This window comes from Vulpes lagopus, chromosome X (assembly GCF_018345385.1).
Source record: "Vulpes lagopus strain Blue_001 chromosome X, ASM1834538v1, whole genome shotgun sequence".
NCBI lineage: Eukaryota > Metazoa > Chordata > Mammalia > Carnivora > Canidae > Vulpes > Vulpes lagopus.
This window is the reverse complement of record NC_054848.1, coordinates 41,256,519-41,271,260: the sequence shown is the minus strand read 5'-3', so window position 1 is coordinate 41,271,260 and position 14,742 is coordinate 41,256,519. Positions and strand designations below refer to the sequence as shown.

The 14,742-nt window shown below is 56.5% G+C and overlaps 2 protein-coding genes across 3 annotated transcripts in view; one reads left to right on the top strand and one right to left on the bottom strand.

Annotated features, from left to right (window-relative positions):
• The window catches only part of SYN1 (synapsin I), a 50,450-nt gene that overhangs the window by 34,087 nt on the left and 1,621 nt on the right, over positions 1–14,742 (top strand). For both annotated transcript variants that reach the window (XM_041741519.1, XM_041741518.1), the window contains exons 6-12: positions 10,549–10,611; positions 11,403–11,545; positions 11,627–11,701; positions 11,804–11,906; positions 12,957–13,103; positions 13,479–13,566; positions 13,669–14,254. In XM_041741519.1, coding sequence (XP_041597453.1) covers positions 10,549–10,611; positions 11,403–11,545; positions 11,627–11,701; positions 11,804–11,906; positions 12,957–13,103; positions 13,479–13,566; positions 13,669–14,254 — 1,205 coding nt within the window. The remainder of the gene's footprint in view (positions 1–10,548; positions 10,612–11,402; positions 11,546–11,626; positions 11,702–11,803; positions 11,907–12,956; positions 13,104–13,478; positions 13,567–13,668; positions 14,255–14,742) is intronic.
• Positions 2,755–6,422, bottom strand: TIMP1 (TIMP metallopeptidase inhibitor 1). Its single transcript, XM_041741524.1, has 6 exons — positions 6,269–6,422; positions 5,362–5,490; positions 4,563–4,642; positions 4,265–4,391; positions 3,882–4,006; positions 2,755–3,028 (listed from the first exon to the last, which is right to left on the bottom strand). The coding sequence occupies exons 1-6, from the start codon at positions 6,408–6,410 to the stop codon at positions 2,858–2,860; spliced, it is 774 nt and encodes a 257-aa protein (XP_041597458.1). The 5' UTR covers positions 6,411–6,422; the 3' UTR covers positions 2,755–2,857.

Here is a 14,742-nt window from a genome sequence, read left to right as displayed (position 1 = left end):
GAAGTATCACTACTAAAGTTATAGGTCAAATTATATTTATCACACTACTACTACTAACTAGCTAATACTTGTAAGTGCTATGTTCCGGGCACAGTTCCAGGAATTTTACACGTACAGCCTCATTTAATGCTCACATTGTCCCTGTGAGTTAGGCATTCCTTTTGTCCCTATTTTACAGATGTGGAAACTGAGGCACAGAGAGGTGATATGATTTCCCCAAGGACACAGAGCTAGTACATGGAAGAGGCAGGACTTGAATGCAAATGACCTGGCTGCAGCGTTCATGTTCTTAACCACTACATATTGAGTGTCCAGAAATTAAGTCACTGTTAGTAACATTAAACATGAAGTTATTATTTATGAGAGTTTCATGTTTTGACCTGAAAAAAATACCTCGATGAACACACACTCCATTAAGTATCCTCCAACCCTAGCATGGACCTCAGAAGGAATCTGGGTAGGGACTGTGAGGCCAATTTTTTAGGAAGAACTATTGAGGCTCAGGTGAGGGAAGGGCTGGCCTCCAGGCTACCCATTGAGCTGGACCCCCCAACCTGCACACCTCACAAGGCTATCACCCCCACGTTTTTCCTCTCTCAGCCAGCCATCTCTCCCAAGCAGAGATTCACACCCAGACACATGGAATGCTGGTAGTAGTCGGGGGGGGCGGGGGGCGCGTGATAACTCACTTTACTCACTTTAGTAGATTTTCTAGAATAGCGATAGGGGGCATGTCATGACCCCAGGATACAGAAATCCTGCCAGGGGCTCCTGCCAGGGTCTGTGGGAGGTGGCCTTGTATGCTGTTCTGGCCTCCGTAGGGCCTGGTGGTCCACCCCATCCTTGAAGCACTGATGTCTCCATTCCTGACACCACCTGCTGGTGGGTGGATCAGCAGAATGGCCTCCACGCTGGGCTCCATCTTTTTCTGCTGCCTTAGTCTACTTAGCCTTCCTCCCAGGGATTAAAATAGCTGAGGGCTCAGAGAATGGGCCCTGGGGTCAGGAAACAACAGCCTAAGAATGCAGGGAGCTGAGACCAGGATTTGGTGAATTGATAGGAGCAGCGGAGCCAACAGCAACAAGGCCACCAGAACCCTTACAGTCATACCCATTAGCAAAGGCTACCATTTGCCTCTTTCAGTGTGGACGGGGTTTTGATCCTCCCAAGGTGTAGATGTTGACACAGAAATTGTTGCTGCAGCAGGCATCCCCGGGACAGGCAGAGAGATAGGCCCTGAATGCTCAAAATCTACCCATCCTGATTCAGAACGTATCTTGGGCCTTGGGGGAATCTCCTAAGAGTGCAAGAGGCTCCAGAGGTCCAGCTTGTTGACCCAGAATTCCCTGGAGGAGACCTAGCTTCTTCTTAGGAACAGTGGGTAGTCTGATGGGAGGGACTTGGGCAGGGGGGCTTTCCTTCACCGAAGGAAATGCTATTGGAGCCTTTGTGCAAGCAGATTCCGGTCAACCGGAAACTCGGGTGTTCCGTCGAATGTGTGCACCAAACAGAGGTTCTGGTTCCCCAGGGCTCACTTGAGTCAGGACCTTTGGGGTGTCAGGGTCAGAAGCCAAGGACTGGGAAGGGCCCGGCTGTGAAACAAGAAGGCTTAAGGAAGGGAGTGTCTGGAGGATCTGTAATCAGCTTTTCTGAGGGAAGATGAACCAGAAAGGTAAGGTTTGGGTTTGGAGGCCTCAGTTTTGGTAAGGGAACAGCTGTGTAGGAGGAGGTATGCAGGGGCTGTGGGCTGGCATACCTGATTGGTCCTGATTTTGAACCCACTTGCACTTCACTGCTGTATTTCCTTCAGTGTTAGTCAAAGGAGTGAGGGGACAGGTGCCTGGGTGGCTGAGTGGGTTAAGCGGTTAAGGTCTGCCTTCAGCTCAGGTCATGATCCCGGGGTCTTGGGATCGAGCCCTGCATCAGGCTCCATGCTCAGCAGGGAGTCTGCTTCTCCCTCTCCCTCTGCTCCTCTGCCCTGCTCATGCTCTCTCTATCAAATACATAAATAAATCTTAAAAAATAAAGTGAGGGGAGAGGCAGGGGAAGGGGGAGAAGGGCAGAGCTTGGGGATTTCCATATCACACCTTCCCCTCATCCTTCCTATTCCCCAAATAGCCACTTCCAAGGAATCTCCTGCAGGCCATGAGTGGGGAGCCAGGACAACCTCTTCTTCCAGAGTCCCTGGCTGGGTTATGTGGGTTTGAGCGGGGTGCTCTGAGCCCCCTGAAGCTTTCCCCTTTCACTCAAGTCAGACTCAACAGTACAAAACAGTAAGGACAATAACACCCACAGAGGTGGATGGGGCAGGACAGCCTCCTGGATGGCATCAGGACAGTGCTCAAGGGAAGAGAGCTGTTTGCCAATTGATAAGACATTTGTCGATGAGCTTGTCAACTGGAGGGATTTGGCAGCGATCTGGTAGTGATCTGTCAGTAGTGGGATAATTTTCTAGAGAGCCCCGTGCAAACGAGCATCATAAATTAGCCTGGTAAAAATATTTTGAAGTATCAAGCAGAGAGATCATCCGATAAATTGTGGTGGATAATGCAGGTTATCCTGGTCATTGCTGATGTTGCCGATCACCAGCACTAATGCCAACGTACAGAATTATTGCCAATACCTGAAATTTTATGTGAAATACAAAAAGCCAACATTTCGGACCCCTCACCCCCTCGGCATTGGTCCCAGGTTGTTCCCACCAGGTCATCAGTGGCCTGGCTTTGTTCCCAGACATGACACATGGACACTGCCTGCTGGATGGTAGTTCTTTATTTCATTGTTTTGGATAAAGAAAGACAGGAGTGGGAAGTGGGGTGAACACTGTGCAGGCTTTGGCTTCCACGGGGAGTAGGATTTAGGCCATCCGGGGCCGCAGGGACTGCCAGGTGCATATCCCTGGCTCTCTTGGCAGGCAGGCCAGGTGGCGGCTCTGGAAACCCTTGTCAGAGCCTGTGAGGAACTGGTCCGTCCACAAGCAATGAGTGTCACTCTGCAGTTTGCAGGGGATGGATGAACAGGTAAACACCTAGAGGCGGGGAGGGAGGCACATCTCTGAGGGCTTCTCCCCCTGCCCCTGCCTCCCGTACCCCACAGAACTTTCCCCTCCTCGGTTTCCAATATTGAACTGCTAGGGAGACCTGGTGCTGCCTAACCTGGGGAAATACTCAAGAACAGCCCCTCCCATGGGAGGAACAGTCATTGGGCTTGGCAAGGTGACCGTAATCCAGCAAACTGATCAGTTTCCTGGAATAGTAGTTGGGGAACAGTCATGGGAGTGGGGGGGGGGGAGTTAGGTCTCCAGGGGAATTCTCCCATAGGATAGGGACCAAGTGGCAGTAATAGAGAACAGCTGGCCAGTGGAGGGCCTTAGGCGTAGCACAGAGCCATGGGACTCAGACAGCGTCACTGGGATCAGAGGACATTCAGGGCCACGGGGAGACAGCCTTGGAATAGTCAGAAGGGCAACGGAACACACCCTTGTGTGTGAGGCGGTCAGAGCCCTGGAGCAAGAATCAGATATGCTGGGGAAGAGTCAGTGGGTTGGGGGATCAACACTTTGGGTTCTTGGAGAACATTCTAGGGAACCAAGAAACAATCCCTGCGCAGGGCGGGGGGCAGGGGTCAGGAATAGGCAGGGGGACGAGAAAATAGTCACAAGGAGGGATTTAGAGGGAAAGGAAGCAGCCCGAATTTCCAGGGAACAGTCTCAGGTTTGGGGGGTGGGAGTGGGGAACAGCAAGAGAGATCAGGGACAGCCCTAGGGCTTGGGAAGCAGCCAGACGGACAAGGCAAGGCCAGAGGGAGCGAGCAACAAGCCACGGCTTGGGGAAGAGCCGGAGGATGGCTGTGCAGACGGCGGGCAGGGCCCCGGCACTCACTGTGCACTCCTCACAGCCAGCAGCATAGGTCTTGGTGAAGCCCCGGCGCTGAGCGGTACTCAGGCTGCTCCACCGGGCCACGAAACTGCAGGTGTTGATCTGCAAGTGTCCGTCCCGCAGGTTTCCTGGGTGGGGGGCGAGGGGAACAGACGGCAGCTGATTGGCTGGGCCGGGGGTCGGGGAGGGGCGGGGCGGGGACAGGGAGGCAGGGCGGCTCCTGATTGGCGCCCCTGGGGCACAGACCCCCGGCTGGGCAAAGCCCCCGACTTTCTGATAGGCTGAAATCGGGGGCGGTCCGCATTTCAACCCGACCAGCCCCTCGGGGCCTCGGCGCGTCGGGGGGCCGGGCCGGCGTGGCACGGGCCGAGGGGGCGGGGCCTCACCGGCGACGAGAAACTCCTCGCTGCGGTTCTGGGACCTGTGCAAGTATCCGCAGACGCTCTCCAGGGCGGGGGTGTCGACGAACCGGATGTCCGAGGCATTCCCCAAGTCGCTGAAACCCTTGAACATCTGTCGCCGGGCGGGGGGAAGAGTCCCTTTTACTGACAGGGTCTCCCACCCCGCGCTCTTCCCTGAAGCCCTCTAGCGTCCCCACGTCGCAGCTGACTCCGTCAGGCTTTCAGGCTTATTGGGCCGGGAAGGAAGAGTTAGGGAGCGCTGGGGAAAGGGCAGGAGGGATACCTTAGTCATCTTGATCTCATAACGCCGGTTTAAGTCAGTCTGGTTGACTTCTGCGGTCCCCACGAACTTGGCCCTGATGACTGCGGGCGGGGGTGGGGGAGAGGGAGGGAGACAAGTCAAATGGACTGCAGGAGCCAGTAAAATAGAAGGATCACTCGCGAAGCACACACTTCTGTGAGGGGATGGCTGGAATGGCCCACGGCAGGCTAAGCGATGTGCACGCAGGTTAACTGATGAATCCGTATTTTGAGTGACTACTCTTTGCCAGGCGCCCGCTGCCTTAAGCCTCTCCCATATATTCATCGTGTGTTCGTTCGCTCAACAAATATTTCGGAGCCCGCCGCGTGCCAGGCACTGTTCTGGGGGTTAGGAACAAAACGGTGAACAAAACACAGAACCCCCTGCCTCGTAGAGCTCATATTCTAGCCAGGAGGAGACTCCACACAAGTGAAATAAATCAGTATATGGAATGTTACAAGGTCTTCAGTGTGATGAGGAATTTTAGAGCTGGAGGGGTCAGGAGTACTAGGGCACAGGGGTGAAAATTTTGAACAGGGTGGTGGGGGAAGGCCATCCTGACATTTGAGCCCGTCACGGATGTGGATACCTGCAGCCAGTGCAAAGGCCCTGAGGTGCGATTGGGCCTGGAGTGATAGGGGAGCACGAGGGTGCGAGTGTGCTAAAGCAGAGTCAGCACAGGGCCAGGTGGAACTTTTTTAGACGGAGGCAACTTTGTGAACCCTCTGGACTAAGGGGAAACCAAAGCACAGAGTGTGTGGGCAGAGTGGGGTACACTCACCGATTTGGGAGTTGCAGAAGGCTGTCTGCGGGTGGGGTGGGGCACAGGTACAGGCCCTGCTGGGGGCGGTCAGCCACAGCCACAGCAGGATGCAGGAGGCCAAGGGTGCAAAGGGTGCCATGGTGGGTTCTGCGGGATGGGGAGGAGCAGTCAGTGGTCCTTAGGGGCAGAAGTGGGCAGCGCCCTGCCCCCCACCCAGATTGGAAGGGGTTAAGCCACTGGACTCAGGGCTTGAGGGGTTGGAGACTGTGGAGATCTTAAGGGAGGGCAGTGGGGATTTGGGAGCCCAGCAGAGCTGAGGGGGCTGGGGGTTAGGAGAGCTTAGGAGTTGTGGAGCTTGAGCAATTTCAGGGCCTGGGTGAGTGGGGGGCTATGAGAATGTGGTGTTTGAAGAATAAGGCAGCAGAGGAGTTGCAAGATTTAGGGATGCTGAGAAGTTGGAAGGTGGGTCAAAAAGCTGGGGGGAAGAATTTGGGGTTCCGGGAGCTGGAGGAATGTGGGGGTTCGGGGTTGTGCATATTGAGGTTGGAGGAGTGGAGAGAAGCTGAGGAACTGGGAGGAGGTGGGGGCTCAGAGAGTTTGGGGACTTAGGGGGCGGGTGCCCGAGAGGGATCTGGGAGCAGAGAAAGTTGTGGTGTTGGGGATTTAGGAGTCTGGAGGGTTGGGGAGTTGGCCTCCTGGAAGGCAGCTGCGATATTAGGGGCTCACGGGTTCAGAGGAGCCGGGGGTAGATGTCGGGGGTTCCAAGGAGTGTGGAGTGTGGGAATTGGGGGAGCAGTTCCAGCACCCTCCCGCCCCCCTCTCCTTGCCCGGCCCGGGGTCCTGGTACCGGCCGGCCAGACTGAGCAGCCAGGGGGCTGGCAGGAAAGCCCAGGCCCCGCGGGCCATGGGGGGGGGGGCAGCCTACCTCTGGTGAGTCTCTCCGGGTGCTGGGTCTGTGGCGATGGCGGCAGGGCCTGAGCAGTGGAGGATAAATGTCCACGCGAGGGGCGGGGGTGGCAGCGGTGCGGAAACCACAGGCCTCCAGGCTTCCTGGATGCATTACTCATCCGCCCACCCTCAGTGGAGGCCAAGGGGCGGGCCAAGGGCTGCCCAAAAGGGATGCATCCTCCTCCTCTCCCTCCCTCTGGGCCTCGCCCTGGCCACCCACCCCCATCTCCACATCAGGCAACCAGTCCTTCCAGGCAGCCCCCGTGGAGGGCTTTGAGGCAGGATAACCCCCCACCCAATTTCTTAGGCAATTCCCTAAAGTCTCCAAACTCTCTCCAGAGTCCACCTGAGGTCCCCTCCCCAACTCCCCATGGCTGAAGCCCGAATCAGTTCATCCCTTTAATAAACATTGCTTTGTGCACCTACTGTGTGCCAAGCACACCCTCCAAAATCCCTCTCCTGGTTGATCTGAGAGCTGGGTGAAGGGTGAGCAAGGCAGAAAGGGAACAGGTTCAGTACAATCAGTGAAGAGAGAGAAAGCAGGTGAGTGGATGTGGAATACAAGGTGGGAGAACTGAGGCACGGAGGGGTTAAGTGACTTATCCAGGATCGCAGTTAGCAAAGTGGCAGAACTGGGATTCGAACTCAGATGGCCTGGAGCCAGAGCCTGGTCTGAACCCATCTCAAAAAACATAGGCAGGGGCACCTGGCTGGCTTAGTCTGTGGAGCTATGGCTCTTAATCTTGGGGTGGTGAGTTCCAGCCCCACGTTGGGTGCAGAGATTACTTAGAATAAAATCTTAAAGGGGGGGGAACAAACACTTAGGCAAACGGCCAGCATTTATCTAGCACCAACTGTGTACCAGGCACTCAGCATAAATTTTTTCACTTAAAGCTCACAGTAAAAAATAAATAAATTTCACAGTAAAACCTCTGAGATGGGTACTGGTATCATTCCCATTTTATAGATGAGGAAATAGGAGCATAGAGGGATTGAAGAACTTTCCCAGGATCACAGGGCCTGCCTGGGATCTGAACCCGGGCTAACTGGTGCCAGGATCTTACCCCAGGCGTGGCACAGCCCTGGCAAGTGGGGAGCATGCCAGTGAATTAGTGAGCATTGGGTTGGGGGGGGCAGTTCACTGGTGGGGAAAGAGGGCAGTGAGTCAGTAGAAAACAGATCCCCTCCCATCCTGCCCTGCCCCTTCCCCACCAACCCTCCCACATCCCGGTGGGGTGGTGTGGAGGGGGGGTTGGTGAGGCAATCCCTGCCCACCGGCTTCCAGATGCTGCCTGAATCTTCCCACTGGGGTCCTGGGAAAGGGCTCTAAGGGCTCATTAACATCCTTTGTTAGTCAGGGAAGGCAGACCAATAATAATAGTGATGGTAGTGATGCTAGCAGCCACTTACTGAGCACTTACGGTGCGCTGTGCCCTATATTCTTTGTGTCAATTCTCCCATTTGGTTTTCATGACCCCCTGGCTAACAAAGCCTGCTTAACTCAGGGAGGTTAGCTCAGTCCACACCACCACCGCCGCCAACAACAACAACTACCACTGGCTCTTATGGGCGTCGAACCCTGTTCTTTTTTTTTTTAAGATTTTATTTATTTATTCATGAGAGACACAGAGAGGCAGAGACATAGGCAGAGGGAGAAGCAGGCTCCCTGCGGGGAGCCCAGGATCCCAGGATCACGACCTTAGCTGAAGGCAGACGCTCAACCGCTGAGCCATCCAGGTGCCCCCGTCAAGCCCTGTTCTAAAATCTTTGTAAGGACTTCATCCCTCAGCGAATCCCAGCTGCCTCCTGTTAATGCCAGCTAGCCAAGGGATGCTACCCCAGTTCTGATAACGGTACCCAACGCTTTTGGAGGATGGAGGCTTCCTGTGGGCCAGATACTGTGCGAAGCACTTTCCCTGAAATAACTAATCTGTTCCTCCCACCTTCCCTGGTAGTGAGAGCCTTGCCTATCTCCTTATGCAGATGAGGACTGTGAGGACAGCCGAGCGTTCCGAGGAACCTCCCCAGGAATGAGAATGAAGAAATGACCCTGTTTGGGGTGGGGGGGGGGCGCGGAGAAGGGAAGTAAACCAGGAATTTGGAGAAGCCGGTTGTGAAAGTGGGGAGGGAGAGTGAATGAGGCCGGGGCTGAGTAAGTCAGCTCTTGGCCGCAGGGAGACGTGCGGGGAAGGGAAAGCCCTGCCGCGGTGCCTCTGCTTCTGATGCCAGCTCTGACTCCCAAGCTTGAGTCAGCACCGAGCTGGGCTGACTCTACACGTGAGGGGTTCTGTGCCTCTGGGTTGTGGTGCAGGTTTTGAAACCAGTGAGGTCTCCGGGCGGGGTATTGGGGTGTGTGGCCACCTGGGGAGCTGGATGGCTTGTGGGGTCCGTGGAGGTGGGGCGCCGGCTGGGTGTGCCACCTGCCCGGGGTCCCCCGTGGCCTCAGGATGAGGGGAAGCCAAGATTCAAACCTAGGGCTCTCCGGAGCATCCTAGGGTGCAGAGCTCCTTGCCTACACACGTGTGCGGGTGTGACCACTCGCATGTGCACACAGTTGTGTTCCAGCCCGGGGCCAGAGAAAACAAGAAGGGTTTGTGCAATGGCGGGGGCGGGGGGGGGCTAGAAACCTCGGGATGGGGAAGGGAAGTGCGTGTGCACTAGCTCTCCGTGTCTCTGCCTCTGAGGTGTGTGTGTGTGTGTGTGTGTGTGCCTTTTGGTGGTGTGTGCCCCTTTGCGTGGTGTATGTGTGGACCCGGGGCATCTCGGTAGCCCTGTGTGTTTTGTGTGGTCTCTGAGAACCGTCTGTCTGCCTCTGCAGAGCGGGTGTAGGTGGCACATGTAATTGTGGCTGTGGTGCTCACCTCTGAGCCGTGTGTGTGTGTGTGTGTGTGTGTGTGTGTGTGTCCCCGCGTGCCTGAGCCTTGTGTCAAGCGCCGCCTCTGTGCTGTCACCCTGGAGTGCTATCTAGAGGATCCCCGTAGCCCCCGTCCCAACACCGTGCCTCTCAGGGGCCCTGTAATGACGCCAGCCATTTGGGAAATGAGGAAGGTGGGGGTGCGGAGAGAGGGTGAGGCCTGAAGGTCAATCGGTCACCCTGAGCCTGCGGGCTTCCTGTGCCTGTCGGGAACTGGGAACCGCCGCCGCCCCGGCAGCCCCTCCGGGAAGGCCACCTCTGCCCTGTGGGGCAGCGGCTGGGCTGCCGAGGGGGCGGCCTGGCCCGGCGGTGCGGGGGCCAAGGTCGCCCAACCCGTCTCCCTCTCCCATCCAGGGGCGCGGAAGACTGGAGGCGTCCCCACACCTGAATGTGTGTGTGCGCGTGCGGGCGCCTCTCTGTTTGTATAGCCGGCAAGGCATGGTGTGTGTGTGTCCCCCTAGATATCCTTGTCATGTGCCCAGGGCCGCAGTGTGGGTCTCGGTGGTTCTGTGAATACCTAGAAGCATGTGTATCTCCGTAGGCGGTGTGGGTCCAGCTCCCTGTACGTGAGTTTCCCTGTACATGGTAATCCTCCATATTGTGTGTGTCCCTCTGTTACGTGGGTTTGGGTGAGAGGGAAGGGGGTGTGTGTGCGCGCGCGCGCCCGTGCTGCTGGGCAATGAGGCTGGCCAGCAGCGCCGGCCCCTGCCCCACACCAGCAGCCAGCTGGCTGGATGACTGTGTGGGTCTCTGCAGCCAGAGAGCAAGGTGTGCTGTGAGCCTGTGTTGGTTGTGGGTCTTTCCATTTCGTGGGTCTCAACATGTGTGGGAGTCTCTGTGCTTGGGTGTGATGGTCTGAATTCTGAGGGAGGGCTTGTGTACGGGTCTCCAGGTTGTGTCTGTGCATGCTCACATACAGGGCCTGGCTGAGGGGTCCGGTTACTACGTGCTCACCACCACACCCCCGTGCATGCACACACACACACTCACTTCTCTATCATCCGTCCACTGTAAAAACAAACTTTCCCCTTTCCGGAAAAGTCCCCCACCCCTGTCCCATGGCTCTGCCCGGGAAAGCAGAGGCGGGATGTCTGGAACTTCGGGGGAGCGGAGGGAGGGACAGGCAGGCAGGGCTCCGAGTTCGATTCTGAGCTCCTGAGCTCTGGAGGCTGTGTGGCCCCCCGCTGCTGTGTGTCTCTGACTCGCCTCTTCTGGGAAGTGGCTCCTCACATGGCTCCCCATGAATGGGCTTCCCTTGGCGCCACCCCCACCCCCACCCCTGGCCATTGCCCTCCTGGCCCTCCCGCCCTGACCCTGCTCTGCCTTCCCCATCCCCCAACCAGCTCAGCAGCACGACATACCCTGTGGTGGTGAAGATGGGGCATGCGCACTCCGGGATGGGCAAGGTGAGTCTCCAGATGGGGTGTGTTTGTGTGTGTGTTTGTAAATGGTGCATGCTCCTGGCATCGTGCATATGTATGTCCACATATATTGCGTATTCGATGCTCACTAGTCATTCTGTATGACTGTGTGACCTGGGGCGTCTTTATCGATTTGTTATTTTTCCCCTCACATTCTTACATTCTGTTGGCCCGATTGTCTGTCATGTATTCAACCAATTTTGTGTGTCCTGTTATTTTGTTCGTGTATCCAGCACTGTGTCTGTGTATATGCATGCCTCTGTGTTGAACACACACTGTGAAAGCTTTTATGTTCAAGGGTCCTGGGGTCCTGTGTGCTCCCCACCCACCTGATTTTGGCTCTGTGTATGTAGGAAGCCGACTCGGAATTTGTACATTTGTGTCTATTCTTCTGTATGCTCTCATAGTGTGTATACAACTGACTTTGTGTCTGGGTGCTCGTATGCATAGACTATACATACGGACACACAATTTTTCCACAGCTTTACTGAGATATAATTCACCCACCATACTGCTTACCCATTTAAAGCGGACAAGTCTGCCGTTTCTTAGTATGTTCAAGGTTGCATATACCCCTCTGTGTGTCTGTGGTGCGTGTGTGAAGACCCAGAGACCCAGGATTATGCAGGCTTGGGTCCTAGGCATATCCACACAACTGTTGTGTACTCAGCCCAGCCGTGTCATCTGTGTGCATGCCCCCGCCAAAGGCACTCCCACTGCCCTCACAGCTGCCCTGTCCTCATCTGGCCCTGACGATCCCTGCCCCACTCCTACAGGTCAAAGTGGACAACCAGCATGACTTCCAGGACATCGCGAGTGTCGTGGCACTGACCAAGACATATGCCACTGCCGAACCCTTCATTGATGCCAAATACGACGTGCGCGTCCAGAAGATTGGGCAGAACTACAAAGCCTACATGTGAGTGCCTGGGTCGGGGTCCCCCGCCTCACATGGCCTGGGCTCCTCCGAGCTTCTGTCATCTCTCCTCTTCGCCCCCAGGAGGACGTCAGTGTCAGGAAACTGGAAGACCAACACCGGCTCTGCAATGCTCGAGCAGATTGCCATGTCGGACAGGTGGCGGTGGCCCAGGCCCTGAGGGAGGGGAAGAAGGGGGGTGGGGATGTGTGGCCACCCCAGCAAGGCACTGACAAGCTGCCTTGCCCCATGTCTCGGCAGGTACAAGCTGTGGGTGGATACATGCTCAGAGATTTTCGGGGGACTGGACATCTGCGCAGTGGAAGCACTGCACGGCAAGGATGGAAGGGATCACATCATTGAGGTGGGAGCACCCAGAAAGCGGCGGGGGTACAGAGGGAGGAGCAGGCGCGTGGCAGCAACACTCCACAAACTGTGAGGCTCTCCATGGCCCAGAAGGTTGCTTTACTAATGCCCTCAGTAAACTGTAAAGTATCTTATAAAATAGGAAGTGCTGGGTGAAAAGCAAAGTATAAACAGCTTTATAAAACTATATAAAAAAAAAAGTTCTGTAAACCAGGAGGCCGCTGTTATCAAAGCAAACTGCTTTCAAAGTTCTAAAGTTCTTTGTAGACAGTGGTGCCCCTGGGAAATAGTAAAGCAATTTATAAACTGTAAAGTACCTTGAAAATACAGAGTGCTTGGTGAATGGTCATGCTTTATACATGGTAAGGCATTTTGTAAACATTGGTGCCCGGGCAAAGCATTTTCTAAAGCCTAAACATGCCATATATCCCCTGGTCCCTTGAAAAAGACAGGAGCTTTGTAAACTATAAGCCATGAAGTTCTTTGTAAATGGCAGCGTACCTAGCAAACTATAAAGCAGGGATTGGCAGATGTTTCCTGTCAAGGGCCAGACAGTGCACATTTCAGGCTTTGTGGGCCATATAGTCTCTGCTGCAGCTGCTCTGCAAAAGCAGCCAAAGACAATATGTCATTATAAAAAAAAAAAGGCATGGCTGTGTTACCCTAAAACTGTACAGACAACAGAAATTTAAATTTCATATATTTTCACATGGCATGAAATCTTCTTTTGGTTTTTTTTCCCCAACAATTAAAAAAAATGTAAAGCCCATCCCTTAGCTCGGGGACCATCCAAAAACAGGTGTTGGGCCAGATTTGGCCCTCGGGCCCTAATTCCTCAAACTGTTCTCAGCTGTAGACCCCCCAGCCCACCACGAGCCGTAGGGGCCTCAGAAACGACAAGCCTTCCTCACACTGCCAAAACTGGTGCTTCTCATTTCCTTGGCAGCAGCCATGCAATTCCCCAACTTAAGGCACTTTGTCACTGTCACCCTTGCAGGCACTTCCCACCTCTGTCCTCACTGGGTCCCTTTCTCCCCACCCCCTTCAGGTGGTGGGCTCCTCCATGCCACTCATCGGGGACCACCAAGACGAAGACAAGCAGCTCATCGTGGAGCTTGTGGTTAACAAGATGGCCCAGGCCCTGCCTAGGCAGCAGCAGCGGGATGCCTCCCCCGGCAGGGGCTCCCACAGCCAGGTCAGGCCCCTGGTGCTGGGTGAGGGCCGAGCCACCCCAGGAGGCTGGTGGCGGCAGGCAGGCCCCTGGTCCCGCTGCCGGAGCTGATCAGCAGCAGGCTAAGGGCACTGCCTTACGCACGTGTGGCCGCAGTCACCAATTGTTTTAAAAACTGCTAAGAGAGCCGCTATGCTGACTTCCCTGAGTGCCCCCCAGCCCTCCCCTGGGAGCCAGTCCCCCATCCCACAGCCTGACATCGCCTCAGTTCTCAGCCACAGAGGTGGCAACACCCAGCACATGGGGAGCCCGTGTCATTTGGATTGGCTGGTGCTCCAGCCGCCAGCCGCTAACTATTTTTAACCTCTCCTGCTCCGCTCCTCTGCTCCTCTGCCGCAGACTCCATCCCCAGGGGCCCTGCCCTTGGGCCGCCAGACCTCCCAGCAGCCCTCGGGGCCTCCTGCTCAGCAACGACCCCCACCACAGGGTAAGTGAGGGGCCAGCTTCCCAGGCCTCTAACTGTACTGGCACCTAGCACTGCCCCCCGCCCCCAGCCACCTCTCACGTGTATGCTCTTTCTGTCCCTCAGGTGGCCCTCCACAGCCAGGCCCAGGCCCCCAACGCCAGGGACCCCCGTTGCAGCAGCGCCCGCCCCCACAGGGCCAGCAGCACCTTTCGGGCCTTGGACCCCCAGCTGGCAGTCCCCTGCCCCAGCGCCTACCAAGTCCCACATCAGCGCCTCAGCAGCCTGTGTCCCAGGCCCAGCCACTGAGCCAGGCTCAAGGCCGCCAATCCCGGCCGGTGGCAGGAGGACCCGGGGCACCTCCAGCAGCCCGCCCACCCGCCTCCCCATCTCCCCAGCGCCAGGCGGGCCCCCCCCAGGCTACTCGTCAGACATCCGTCTCTGGTCAGGCTCCGCCGAAGGCCTCCGGAGCCCCACCGAGTGGTCAGCAGCGCCAGGGCCCACCCCAGAAACCCCCAGGCCCTGCCGGCCCCACACGCCAGGCCAGCCAGGCGGGTCCCATGCCCCGTACTGGGCCACCCACCACGCAGCAGCCACGGCCCAGCGGCCCAGGCCCTGCCGGACGACCCGCCAAGCCACAGCTGGCCCAGAAACCCAGCCAGGATGTGCCGTCACCTGCCACTGCCGGGGGACCCCCACACCCCCAGCTCAAGTAAGAGGACCCCACGGCAGCCCTGGCCTTGCTGCTCACAAAACAGACTCCTACACCAGGAGAGCAGCCCCAGCTCCCAGTCTCCTCGGACCCAGATCCCACGCAGGAGTCCCGAGAGCTTGATCTCCAGTCTGGGCAGACCCCTCCTCCAAGCTGTCTCCCCCACCCCCCACTGCCCCAATTCACAGAGGCTCCTGCCCTCCATCCAAGATTTGTGCTAGAATCCCAGAGAAACCTTTATAGTTCAGAATCCTCCCAGTAGGCCCCTGGGAAAGACCCCTCCCACACCCCTCTTGGTCGCACCTTGCTGACCCTCCGTGAGCACCTCCCTGCTGCTCTGGAACCTTCCCAGCAAAACGCACCCTTCTCCTGCCCAAACGGACTCCTCCCGGCCCAATTCAGTCCACCTGTCACTTCACGCTCTTCCCAGCTGTCCTCATGCTTTCCCTTACAGCCTAGGCTCCATTCTGGGCCACCCCAGTCTCCTC

What these genes read in the sequence shown, in the direction of transcription:
- TIMP1 (XM_041741524.1), bottom strand. Translation starts at nt 6,410, where the DNA reads ATGAGTAATGCATCCAGGAAGCCTGGAGGCCTGTGGTTTCCGCACCGC. An exon ending in ATGAGATCAAGATGACTAAG is followed by an intron (nt 4,392 to 4,562) that starts GTATCCCTCCTG and finishes GCCCGGCGACAG; the next exon opens with ATGTTCAAGGGTTTCAGCGA. An exon ending in CTGGCTGTGAGGAGTGCACA is followed by an intron (nt 3,029 to 3,881) that starts GTGAGTGCCGGG and finishes CCCCGCCTCTAG; the next exon opens with GTGTTTACCTGTTCATCCAT.